The sequence below is a fragment of the Esox lucius genome, chromosome 3 (assembly GCF_011004845.1).
Source record: "Esox lucius isolate fEsoLuc1 chromosome 3, fEsoLuc1.pri, whole genome shotgun sequence".
NCBI lineage: Eukaryota > Metazoa > Chordata > Actinopteri > Esociformes > Esocidae > Esox > Esox lucius.
In genome coordinates, this window is record NC_047571.1 from 29,343,067 (window position 1) to 29,355,893 (window position 12,827).

Genomic DNA, 12,827 nt, shown 5'->3' on the forward strand with positions numbered 1-12,827 from the left:
ACCACGTGATTCTGACCAGAATACTGGACACTAGTTTTGGGTTATATCTTGACAGTTCCACATGGTAAATCGAGATGTTATTTTTACGGTTAATTCTAAGTTAAATGGACATAAACAGCCCCTGGGTTCAGCAGGTGGTTGCTAAACTTAGGTCTGGAAACAACTGGACTCTGACACAAGTTTTGTTATTTTGGCTGTTTTCCTAAATATATTAGGTTACAGTTAAATAATGAATACGGGCTTAAAGTGCAGTCTCTCAGCTTTCATTTGAGGGTATTTACAGGGTTTAGGAATTACAGCTCTTTAATATGTAGCCCCCTCTTTTTCAAGGGACAGATTAGACTTTGCCAAACAACAACTAAAAAAGCTAGCCCAGATCTGGAACATCATTCTTTGGACAGATGAAACTAAGATCAACATGTACCAGAATGATGGGAAGAAAAAAGTATTGAGGAAGGCTTGGAACTGCTTATGTTCCTGAAGGGTACCACATCATCTGTAAAACACGGTGGAGGCAGTGTGATGGCATGGGCATGCATGGCTTCCAATGACTCTGGTTCACTAGTGTTTATTGAAGATGTGACAGCAGACAGAAGCAGCCGGATGAATTCACCTTGACATGCCTCACAGCTTCTGGCACACTACTTTGGAGTGGCAAGACCAAAATAGAGCTTTATGTTCACAACCATAAGCGCTCTGTTTGGAGAGGGGTCAACAAGGCCTATAGTGAACAGCATACCATCCCCACTGTTTTGGGGGTGTGTGAGCTCTAAAGGCATGGGGAATCTTGTGAAAATGTATGGCAAGATTAATGCAGCATGTTATCAGAAAATTCTGGCAGACAATTTGCATTCTTCTGCACGAAAGCTCCGCATGGGAAGCTCTTGGACTTTCCAGCACGAGACAAAATTGACCCTCCAGTGGGTCAATTACAGCAGAAAAAGTTGAAGGGTTGAAGGTTCTGGAGTGGCCATCACAGTCTCCTGACATTAATATCATCAAGCCACTCGAGATCTCAAACGTGCGGTTTGAGATGACCAAAGACTTTGCTTGATCTGGAGGCATTTTACCAAGTTGAATGGGCAGCTGTACCACTTGCAAGACAACTATTACAATAGACTGCATGCTGTCATTGATGCTAAAGGGGGCAATACACAGTATTAAGAACTAAGGGTATGCAGACTTTTGAACAGGGGTCAGGTCATAAGACATTAAGACATTAAGACATTAAGAGACCACTGCACCTTTTTCTTTCCTTTCCAAAAAAGTCAAAAAGGAAGGTTTTGAGTAAGGAATTGAAGGGTTAAAATTAAGAGACCGCTGCAAATTGAACACTTCTGTTCGTCACCCAAAACTTTCCTTTTCAACTTTTTTAGAAAGGAAAGAAAAAGGTGCAGTGGTCTCTTAATTTTTTCCAGAGCTGTATATTACCAATTCTCCAAGGGTATGCAAACTTTTGAGCACAACTGTATATCACAGCCACTTCAGCTGTTCATTTTCACAATGTGTCCGGCTATTTGATATTGATCACTGAAACAATAAGTCTGTGTTCTTCTTTCTACAGGTCCTCCATTATATGGGTCGAACGAAGTTTCTTCATATGGGTTTTACAGGTGAGGTTTCTGCCAACCAGTTTTCAACTTACATTGTAACTATTGCATGAATGGGTGTTACTGTTCGCTGTTTCTCAACTTGTCAAGGATGTGAAATCATAAAAATAAATAAAAATGATCCATGTTTTTTTAATCAACAGGTGTTTGTTGCGATTATTTGTCTTTTTGAAACACTTCTGGCGACCTACTTGAGTTGCAAGGTAAGTTCTATAGGATGTAACCCACCTTAAGGAAACACTCAGGACAGTCTGTTCTACAGTCATATCAAGTTTGTACAAACGGTCAAACCAGCACCAAGCTACAACATTTGACCCAACCCCTGATTAAGCAGTATATGAAGCTAGCATTAAAAGCACATGGGGTGCAATTACTGTTAACTGCCTTGCTCAGCGGGCATTACAATTTCTCCCCTTGCCGGCTCTGTGATTTGATCCAGCAATCTTTTACTGGACAGACCCACTACCCACAATGCCAGCTCTGATTTGCCTAATTTACAAAGTTAAAAGAAAATGAAGAAGAGCTGCAAAGAATTAAATAAACATGAAGAAAGAAATTAAGAGACATGATTGTTCCCTGTTTTTTCCTCAGGGGAGCATTTGGGAGCAGATACTACAGTTTAAGTTCATCCTGGAGATGGTTAACACAGTGCCTTTCCTGATTTCCGTAAGAAAGCACACCTTTTTAATCATCATGAGTGAGAGGTTGGACCCGATCCTAGAATCAGTACTCCCGCCCTGTCTATGAGCCCTGGACTCCTGAGCTTCTAGGTCTACATATAGAACAAATACTCACACGTGGCTAAATAGTCAGTTGTATGTACGGAGAATGAATATAAGCGTTTTAGGACAAAGTCTCCTGCAGTGGTAACTACAGAAAAAGTACGATCGTAAACATTTTGTCAATGTGTGTTAAAAGAAGGGATCAGATTGTTTAAGAAAAGCTCTAAACTTTCTTAAAAATTAAATGCTCATGTGTATGTGACCAACATCCCTGTTCTCAAAACAAAAAAGATTTTAGTGCGAGTCAACTGAAACTAATACTTCCCCATATCTTCTACATATCTCATGTAGTCCATTGTTCCTTGACAGATTACCCAGAGTTGACGTGGTTTAAGATTGATTTGGTTGGAATATGAAGAACATGTAGTTCATATTCTGAATCATGTAATGTTCAAATTGCCACAGTTATTTCACCATGTGTGTAGACTGACATCAGGCAGTTACTATTTCACCATGTGTGTAGACTGACATCAGGCAGTTACTATTTCACCATGTGTGTAGACTGACATCAGGCAGTTACTATTTCACCATGTGTGTAGACTGACATCAGGCAGTTACTATTTCACCATTTGTGTAGACTGACATCAGGCAGTTACTATTTCACCATTTGTGTAGACTGACATCAGGCAGTTACTATTTCACCATTTGTGTAGACTGACATCAGGCAGTTACTATTTCACCATGTGTGTAGACTGACATCAGGCAGTTACTATTTCACCATGTGTGTAGACTGACATCAGGCAGTTACTATTTCACCATGTGTGTAGACTGACATCAGGCAGTTACTATTTCACCATGTGTGTAGACTGACATCAGGCAGTTACTATTTCACCATGTGTGTAGACTGACATCTGGCAGTTACTATTTCACCATGTGTGTAGACTGACATCAGGCACTTCTAGGCTGCCTTGGGTTTTCTGGCCTACTGATCTTTATTTACATGTTTTAGATCATCTCTGTCCCGCTTCGGAACCTCTTCATCCCTGTGTTCCTCAACTGCTGGTTGGCCAAGAAATCCTTGGAGATCATGATTGTAAGTGTTACCTCAGATCCTGGTGAATCGGTATGGAATGCTAGTGGTAGAGACAGCCTTCCGACCTCAGATCCTGCTGAATCGGTATGGAATGCTAGAGGTAGAGACAGCCTTCCGACCTCAGATCCTGGTGAATCGGTATGGAATGCTAGTGGTAGAGACAGCCTTCCGACCTCAGATCCTGGTGAATCGGTATGGAATGCTAGTGGTAGAGACAATACAGAGATTTTAAAAGTTCACCAATCGCCTCTCTTATCCTCCCTCCCTAGAATGACTTCCATCGTGCCACTCAGAGAACACAGTCTGCCATGTTCTACCAGGTGGTCATCCTCATCTCCACTCTGTTTTGCCTCATATTCACCTGGTGAGTGTGTGTGTGTGTGTGTGTGTCTGTGTGTGCCAGAACACTCTCCTGCTTTTTATATATTTTTTTTGACATTTGCGAAAACTGAAAGCCGTCATGGCCCTCGACCATTTGTCATATATTAATGTCTGCAACAGCCTCCAGGCTTCCATCTGAACGGTCAGTTTTGAATGAGAAAATAACTGCAAGTTTTTCTTCTTCTGTTGTTGGTTAATCTAATCCTGTCTGAACTGTCCTTTGGAAAAACAGACAAGATGGTGTAACTGACACGGCGGACATTCAACGCTAATAGGTTCTGTGTCCCGGGGAGGCTTTAGTGTGAGAAACCACAGGAAACTGTGGGCACTCAGCAACTCAGCGAGGGGACAGAGGAAGAAAGGACCCTTAAGTTGTACCGTCTCCTTTTAATGTTTTTTATTGCGTTATACCACACACGCGCAGCATTCACGCTGCCGGCCAACATTTTAATTGCTGCTCCTTGTCCGTGGTTTTCCGCTTTGGATCATTAAGCACTTTAAGTCACTGGCTGCTAATGTATCGAGTATGAAATTCACATTTGTGGGTTCTCAAGTGTAGAGCTTTTGGAGTGATCCTCTCCTATGATCTCTCTCTCTTTCTCTCTGTCTCTGTCTCTCTCTCTCTTTCTCTCTCTCTCTGTTGGTCTCTAGCAGTGCAACGTCAATTATCTCGGAACCATTCTTCCCATGATATCTGGCTTCCTGTGGATTGCCAGAAGGCCATTAGTTTCATTATGTGCGATTCCACAAAAGCAAAGTAATGGCAGCAATTACTACCAGATCTGGAAAAACAAAAAAGTTTTCTTCTTTTTCCGATCGTTCTAATGAAGGGACACACTGAACCCTGCCCCTCGAAACGCATCTCTGCTCATTCATTATTGTAGAATATAAACTAACGGTCTTGGTTTGTGTTGGTGTAAGGCACAATTGCACAACACTGCCATATACGCCCATTCAGTGGTGGCTGTTGGCCAAGTTATCTAAAGCAGCGGGTGGCAGATAACCCTAACCCAGTGTGATGATAACCAATGATGACGTGTACAGCTCTTCTGTGGCCTGCCTGTCTCACCTGAGCTGATGGCCTCTCATTGCCGCCGTTCAATGCTCTGCCCGTAATTGTGTTGTGTGTAGTTGTTCCTGTGGACGTGGGAAGTCGTGGTGCTGGTGTGCTGCAGGCAGCATTTTCAAAATTGATTGGTACATGCCAGGACCTAGAAGGTCACGTACTTGTCGAAAGTTCGGTGTAGCTCAGTGATCAGAGCAACCCTCTGCATCTAAAGGTGATGGGTTTACAGACAGGCTGGTTGTGTTCATAAAAATGTGCTCTAATTCAAAACAGCACTGTGGTTTACTTTTAAACAACTCTGTATAACTCAAGAAGATGTAGATGCATTTCCCCATGAATCTGATCGAGACTTCTACGGAGAATTATAATGTTTGATTTACTGCAGTGATGTTTTTTTGTAATACTTGGCCATTTAGCTATTTTATTTGGTTTACAGATGCCTTGTTTTCCTGAATGTGTATGTGTTTGTGTGTGTGTGTGTGTGCGATTGCAGTGCTGGTCTCTTTCCCTGCATGGCCATAAATTAAAGCTTGTCAGGGTGAAGGCTAATGGTGGCCTCTCACGCGCCCACACATCTGGCCCATCAATGATTTATTTCGAAACATACACTCAGTGGCCAGTTCATTAAGTACACCACCCTGTTCCCCAAAACAGATCCTATTCAGTGAGTCATGTGGGCGTGGCCTGTTGTATAGAGAGAGTGAGTCACATGGGCGTGGCCTGCTATATAGAAAGACAGTCACATGGGTGTGGTCTGCTGGATGAAGACAGTGGCCTTGCAATATAAAGCAGGCAGACCGGCATCGAGGCATTCAGTTACTGTTTGATTGAATGTCACAACGAGCACAACGTGTGGCCAAATGGCTGTGAGCACGCCGCCATTTTCAGGGCAAGGCGGAGCTGTTCCACCTGGGCTTGTAACTCACGACGATGTCTGGGGTAAGTAAGTCACCCGCAAGCAGCACGGACCAATCCTAGCTGGTGTCAATGACACCGGCCACTGACGGCGGTGTAGTGGGGTGAGGTATTTTACAGACACACATTAGGTCTCTTTATACGTCCGGAGCGCAGCTGAACATCACAGCATGTCTGAACGTGCCCCCTGCACGCTGCATCAGCATGGCATCGACACGGCCCCGCGGAGAGGAAAAAGCAGGTTCCGGAACCTTCCGGAGGCAGTCCAGTAGATCTGTCGAGACCTCGTCAGGGGAGGTATGAGGAGGCTCCAGGAGGTTTGAGAATGCAGGGCAACCCTGAGCCCCGCTGCCCTGACCGAGCCAAAGGTGAAGACAGCAAGGAGAAGGGTGGAGAAGCCATTCCTCTTAAACCAAACCGCCTGCCCATTCCTCCTGAACCAAACCGCCTGCCCATTCCTCCTGAACCAAACCGCCTGCCCATTCCTCCTGAACCAAACCGCCTGCCCATTCCTCCTGAACCAAACCGCCTGCCCATTCCTCCTGAACCAAACCGCCTGCCCATTCCTCCTGAACCAAACCGCCTGCCCATTCCTCCTGAACCAAACCGCCTGCCCATTCCTCCTGAACCAAACCGCCTGCCCATTCCTCCTGAACCAAACCGCCTGCCCATTCCTCCTGAACCAAACCGCCTGCCCATTCCTCCTGAACCAAACCGCCTGCCCATTCCTCCTGAACCAAACCGCCTGCCCATTCCTCCTGAACCAAACCGCCTGCCCATTCCTGGCTTGTGACAGCACTGCGACACCATGGACCAGCATCCCTGTGGGACATTTCTGGTGTACCTAGTAATCTGGCAGTGGACAATGAGTGTATTATAAATAGAAATGCAGCTCTGGAAAATATATATAGACCACTGCACCTTCTTCTTTCCTTTCCAAAAAAGTCGAAAAGGAAGGGTTTGAGTGAGCAACAGAAGGGTCAAAATTAAGAGACCACTGCAAATTGAACACTTCTGTTCCTCACTCAAAACCTTCCTTTTCAACTTTTTTGGAAAGGGAAAAAAAAGGTGCAGTAGTCTCTTAATTTCTTCGGGCACTATATATATACTTCCTCCAGCTCTTCCGGGGGGGGACCGAGGCGTTCCCAGGCCAGCCAGGAGACATAGTCCATCCAGCGTGTCCTAGGTCTTCCCCGGGGTCTCCTCCCGGTGGGACGGGACCGGAACACCTTCCCACCTTTCAGTCATACATACACTCACCTAAAGGATTATTAGGAACACCTGTTCAATTTCTCATTAATGCAATTATCTAATCAACCAATCACATGGCAGTTGCTTCAATGCATTTAGGGGTGTGGTCCTGGTCAAGACAATCTCCTGAACTCCAAACTGAATGCCAGAATGGGAAAGAAAGGTGATTTAAGCAATTTTGAGCGTGGCATGGTTGTTGGTGCCAGACGGGCCGGTCTGAGCATTTCACAATCTGCTCAGTTACTGGGATTTTCACGCACAACCATTTCTAGGGTTTACAAAGAATGGTGTGAAAAGGAAAAAACATCCGGTATGCGGCAGTCCTGTGGGCGAAAATGCCTTGTTGATGCTAGAGGTCAGAGGAGAATGGGTTGACTGATTCAAGCTGATAGAAGAGCAACTTTGACTGAAATAACCACTCGTGACAACCGAGGTATGCAGCAAAGCATTTGTGAAGCCACAACACGCACAACCTTGAGGCGGATGGGCTACAACAGCAGAAGACCCCACCGGGTACCACTCATCTCCACTACAAATAGGAAAAAAAGAGGCTACAATTTGCACAAGCTCACCAAAATTGGACAGTTGAAGACTGGAAGAATGTTGCCTGGTCTGATGAGTCTCAATTTCTGTTGACATTCAGATGGTCGAGTCAGAATTTGGCATAAACAGAATGGGAACATGGATCCATCATGCCTTGTTACCACTGTGCAGGCTGGTGGTGGTGGTGTAATGGTGTGGGGGATGTTTTCTTGGCACACTTTAGGCCCCTTAGTGCCAATTGGGCATCGTTTAAATGCCATGGCCTACCTGAGCATTGTTTCTGACCATGTCCATCCCTTTATGACCACCATGTACCCATCCTCTGATGGCTACTTCCAGCAGGATAATGCACCATGTCACAAAGCTCGAATCATATCAAATTGGTTTCTTGAACATGACAATGAGTTCACTACTGAAATGGCCCCCACAGTCACCAGATCTCAACCCAATAGACCATCTTTGGGATTGGGTGGAAGGGGAGCTTTGTGCCCTGGATGTGTATCCCACAAATCTCCATGCTATCCTATCAATATGGGCCAACATTTCTAAAGAATGCTTTCAGCACCTTGTTGAATCAATGCCACGTAGAATTATGGCAGTTCTGAAGGTGAAAGGGGGTCAAACACAGTATTAGTATGGTGTTCCTAATAATCCTTTAGGTGAGTGTATATACACACACACGTAGATGTACATACATATTCTGTTTATATACACACTGGCTCCCAAAAACATATTCACGCCCCTTGGACATTTCCACATTTTATTGTGCTACAACACAAAATCAAAATTGATTTAATTTGGAGTTTGGCCACTAAATCAACAAAAACTATTACAAAGTGAAAAATATAATGATTCTTAATATTTGATTGCATAAACATACACCTCCTTTTCTATGACACACTTATGGATAATAGGCTATGGTATAACCAATTGTCCTTAGTCATATAAATAGTTGAATGTAGTCTGTGTGCCATCAAGATGTTTCATGTCAGTTCAGCTAAATTTTTCAGCTTAATTGCATGACTGACATTCTAGTCATAAAAATACTCCTTCTGTGTCCTAAGATGCCTCTGAAGCTGTTACAATTTCTACATTATCACCCTATCTGTGTTGCTTTCAATACTCCATTACCTTAGAAAATCAATACATTCCTTTAGATATACCAAATATAAAATATTCTTTCTTACAAATATTTCACAACATAAAACCAATGTCTGTAATAGATTTTCGGTGTTGAAACAGAATAACAAACTCAACAGCATTCAAATATACAATAAGAAATTCAGTAAATTAAATCAACGGCGTTCAGTTGATTTTTATTACATTAAACAAAACATCTCTGGTTTGGCAGTCGTGGAAGATTGAAAAACCTTTAGACCAAACATTCCTGTAAAGTTTTATTTGTCCTGGCAGGGCAATCTAGGTTTACCCAGATTACAACCTTGCTTTATGTAATTACCACACAGAAAGTTGCACATTCATTCAGTGGCCAAATCTTACTAATCCATTTACTGGATCTGGACGATCGAAGGTCAGGCTATGTCCAGTGTCAATACACGACCTTCCACAGTAGTCACATGGACACTGTTTTCAGTCAGGAACTGCAGAAATGTCCACAATGTGCATGGTGTTTTTGTTGATTCATCCGACCTTACTGTTTACTGAATATTTGAGGACACGAATATGGTTTATTAATTCTCGGTAAACATTCTGCGCGCCACAAATATATTCAACAGTATGAATTTGCTTGGAAGTTTGTATTTCTTACTGGCTAAAATCACACAGGCCTGTTACTGGAGAAATGTCCTTTCTTACCTTTATCCGAGCTTTAGCTGACAGTAAATTAGTCTGAATTTGGTGAGCCTGTGTCTGGTGTCTCCACCATAACCAAGAAGACCAAGGAGCTCATTGTGGATTACAGGAATTCTAAAGGCTGCAGCCACGCCCCAGTCCTCATCGATGACACTGAGGTGGAGCGTGTGTCCAGCTTCAAATTCCTGGGTGTCCACATCTCCGAGGACCTCTCCTGGACCCTCAACACCTCAGCCCTGGTCAAAAAGGCATAGCAGCGCTTGTACTTTTTGAGGAGGCTGGAGAAGGCCCGCCTGTCTTTCAAGATCCTTGTGACTTTTACCAATACACACCTTAGAGCATTCTGACTAACTGTGCCACAGAGTGGTTTGGCGGATGCTGCATAGCCAACCGGAAGGCCCTGCATTGGGTGGTGAAAACCAGCCAGCACATCACTGGTGCCCATCTCCCAGGCATCATAGACCTTCAGCGCGTGGTGTCTGCATAGGGCACGTGGCATCATCAGGGACCCTTCACACTCATGCCACAAACAGGCAGATGGTACAAGTCTCTTCGTTCCCACACCAGCAGGCTCAGGAACAGTGTCTTTCCATCTACCGTAACCCTGCTGAACTCTGTGACCCATCACTAACTCACCGACCTTGTTGCACTACTCCCTTTTACTACTGGACTCTGACACTGCTTTGCCAAGTGAGATATGGACGTTTTCAGTTGTTACATGTACGTGTCGACATCGGGAACCTCATTGCTGCTCTCCCCGCATTTCAGTTGCACATGCCACCTTGCTCCTCCAACATGCTCGATTGCGCAGTCAGAATTGTCATCTGTCATTGCATTTGCCTCATCGCACAACTGTTAATTTCCCACTTGCACATACATATGCTTAATACGTTCATTGCAGATCTATATGTTCCACTTGTAATGTATACTATACTTAATACTTAAATATCCTGCCCTCCTCTATTTGCACTTCTGGTTAGATGCTAACTGCATTTCGTTGGGCTGTACTCGTACTGTTCAAAGTTGAATCTAATCTAATATACGCTACTGAGTCTGACGTCTCGCTACCTAGCCACAGTAACCATGCAGCTACCAGCCGAGAACACCGAAGGTGGTGAATGTAACCTAGGGGACACATATCTTTATCTATAAACAAAGGGAAGTGATAGTGTCAAAGTAACAAAAATAACAACCTGTTTATTTGAAAAGCAACTAAGACTGCGTTCACACAGCCAGCCCCGAATCAGATCGTTCTTTTTTTTTTTTTATCCCAATCGGGTCAGATCTGTTTCACAGCTGATCTGATCGGCCAAAATATCAGTCACTGACAAAAAGGATCACAATCGGACTGCCTGTGCGAACGCAGCCGTGAAAGTCACCTGACGTTCCTGTGACATCACTTCCTTCACACCTTGTATGTCCCTGCTCCTCCTGTCTGGCTGTTAGTATCTGTGGCTTCCAGCACCTGGAACGAGCGGGAGAGAAGAAGCTGACTGTGTTTGACTCCTGGTACTTCTGCATTGTCACTTTCTCCACGGTGGGCTTCGGCGACGTCACGCCCAGTGTGTGGCCCTCCAAGCTGCTGGTGATCATCATGATCTCTGTGGCCCTGGTGGTACTGCCCATGCAGGTGAGAGAGTGTTTTCCTGCAAATGCACGAGTATGCACGCACGCACGCACAAACACACACGAAGGTAGAACATAAATAAAAAAGGTCATTTTCAATGTTAATTTGTCTATTCTTAGGTGAACTAAACAAAATGTGCATTTTGCTGTTTGGCATTGCTTACTGTAAACAAATCTCTCCTGTTGTTGTTCTACCATTCTTACAGTCTACAGTTTACCTTATTGATGATAATACAGGGAATGACATGGACTTTGGTATGGATCGTTTAAAAAAAAATCCATAAAAGATATTGACTCCATTAACTGGACTAATCATGGCGTGATGGTGTCACGTTTGAAGGGAGGCGGGACATGAGGCGCTAACACCAAGGGCCTTTTAATTGTAACCGTAACAAAAAAAAGAGTGGCAACCTGAGCCACAACACAAATGGCACAAACAAAACAAGGGCAACTTTAAATAGGGTCCCCAATTAGAGGCAATGCGGGGCAGCTGCCTCTAATTGGGGACAATCATAAACAGTAGCGCAAAGATGCCTAGAGGCCCCTCTGTGGGCAGACCCTGGCTGTGACCCACAGGTGCATAGAGATGCCTAGAGGCCCCTCTGCGGGCAGGCCCTGGCTGTGACCCACAGGTGCATAGAGATGCCTAGAGGCCCCTCTGCGGGCAGGCCCTGGCTGTGACCCACAGGCACCAGCCAGGACCTGACATATGGCCATCTGATTCTGATCCTGGGGCTTATTCATTTGATTATCTTATACACAGAATATTTGCAAACCAAACATCATCATTATTCTATTTGACAAATAAATGTTGGTCCCTCCCTGTTTGGTTCCATTTGCTTCCTTTTTTACAAAATATTTTTCTACTGACTGATCCTCTGAATGAGGTGTGTTTCAGATCATTTTCCCATGACATTAAATGTTTGACCGGGTGGACTGTTGATATTCAGCCCAGTAGAATGCTGTTCCTGTGCTGATGCTCATGTCAGTTTGAGCAGATGGCCTACCTGTGCTGAATGCTCGTGTCAGTTTGAGCAGATGGCCTACCTGTGCTGAATGCTCGTGTCAGTTAGAGCAGATGGCCTACCTGTGCTGAATACTCGTGTCATTTTGAGCAGATGGCCTACCTGTGCTGAATGCTCGTGTCATTTTGAGCAGATGGCCTACCTGTGCTGAATGCTCTTGTCAGTTTGAGCAGATGGCCTACCTGTGCTGAATGCTCGTGTCATTTTGAGCAGATGGCCTACCTGTGCTGAATGCTCTTGTCAGTTTGAAAAGATGGCCTACCTGTGCTGAATGCTCTTGTCAGTTTGAAAAGATGGCCTACCTGTGCTGAATGCTCTTGTCAGTTTGAAAAGATGGCCTACCTGTGCTGAATGCTCTTGTCAGTTTGAGCAGATGGCCTACCTGTGCTGAATGCTCTTGTCAGTTTGAGCAGATGGCCTACCTGTGGATGGAGAGCCAGAAGTCTGGTGGGAACTACAGCCGCCGCCGGGCCGAGTCGGAGAAACACGTGGTGCTGTGTGTCAGGTCGCTCAAGATAGACCTGCTTATGGACTTCCTCAACGAGTTCTACGCCCACCCTGAGCTGCAGGTGTATGTGTGTTTGTGTGTGTGTGTGTACGTGGACGTTTTCTTGGGTCTTGTTTGCTTGATAATGCAACACTTACACATCTCATTGGACATGTTCAAAGTCGTCCCATCTGTGTTTTTGTCCCGTTTTGTCCATCCAGTACCCTAATGAAAACAGTCCAGAATGTTCCTCTGTGTTCTCCCATCCAACCAGAACCATTGTGTCATCATCCTGT

General features: G+C 44.6%; 1 protein-coding gene across 13 annotated transcripts in view; it reads left to right on the plus strand.

Annotated features, from left to right (window-relative positions):
* The window catches only part of LOC105024960 (potassium channel, subfamily T, member 2), a 37,160-nt gene that overhangs the window by 2,921 nt on the left and 21,412 nt on the right, over nt 1-12,827 (plus strand). For 8 of the 13 annotated variants that reach the window (XM_034289794.1, XM_034289791.1, XM_034289770.1 and 5 more), the window contains 7 exons: nt 1,565-1,613; nt 1,754-1,813; nt 2,202-2,276; nt 3,342-3,425; nt 3,695-3,789; nt 10,840-11,023; nt 12,449-12,615. In XM_034289794.1, the coding sequence (XP_034145685.1) occupies nt 1,565-1,613; nt 1,754-1,813; nt 2,202-2,276; nt 3,342-3,425; nt 3,695-3,789; nt 10,840-11,023; nt 12,449-12,615 (714 nt within the window). The remainder of the gene's footprint in view (nt 1-1,564; nt 1,614-1,753; nt 1,814-2,201; nt 2,277-3,341; nt 3,426-3,694; nt 3,790-10,839; nt 11,024-12,448; nt 12,616-12,827) is intronic. The other 5 variants (XM_034289797.1, XM_034289795.1, XM_034289783.1 and 2 more) reach the window with 1 other exon arrangement.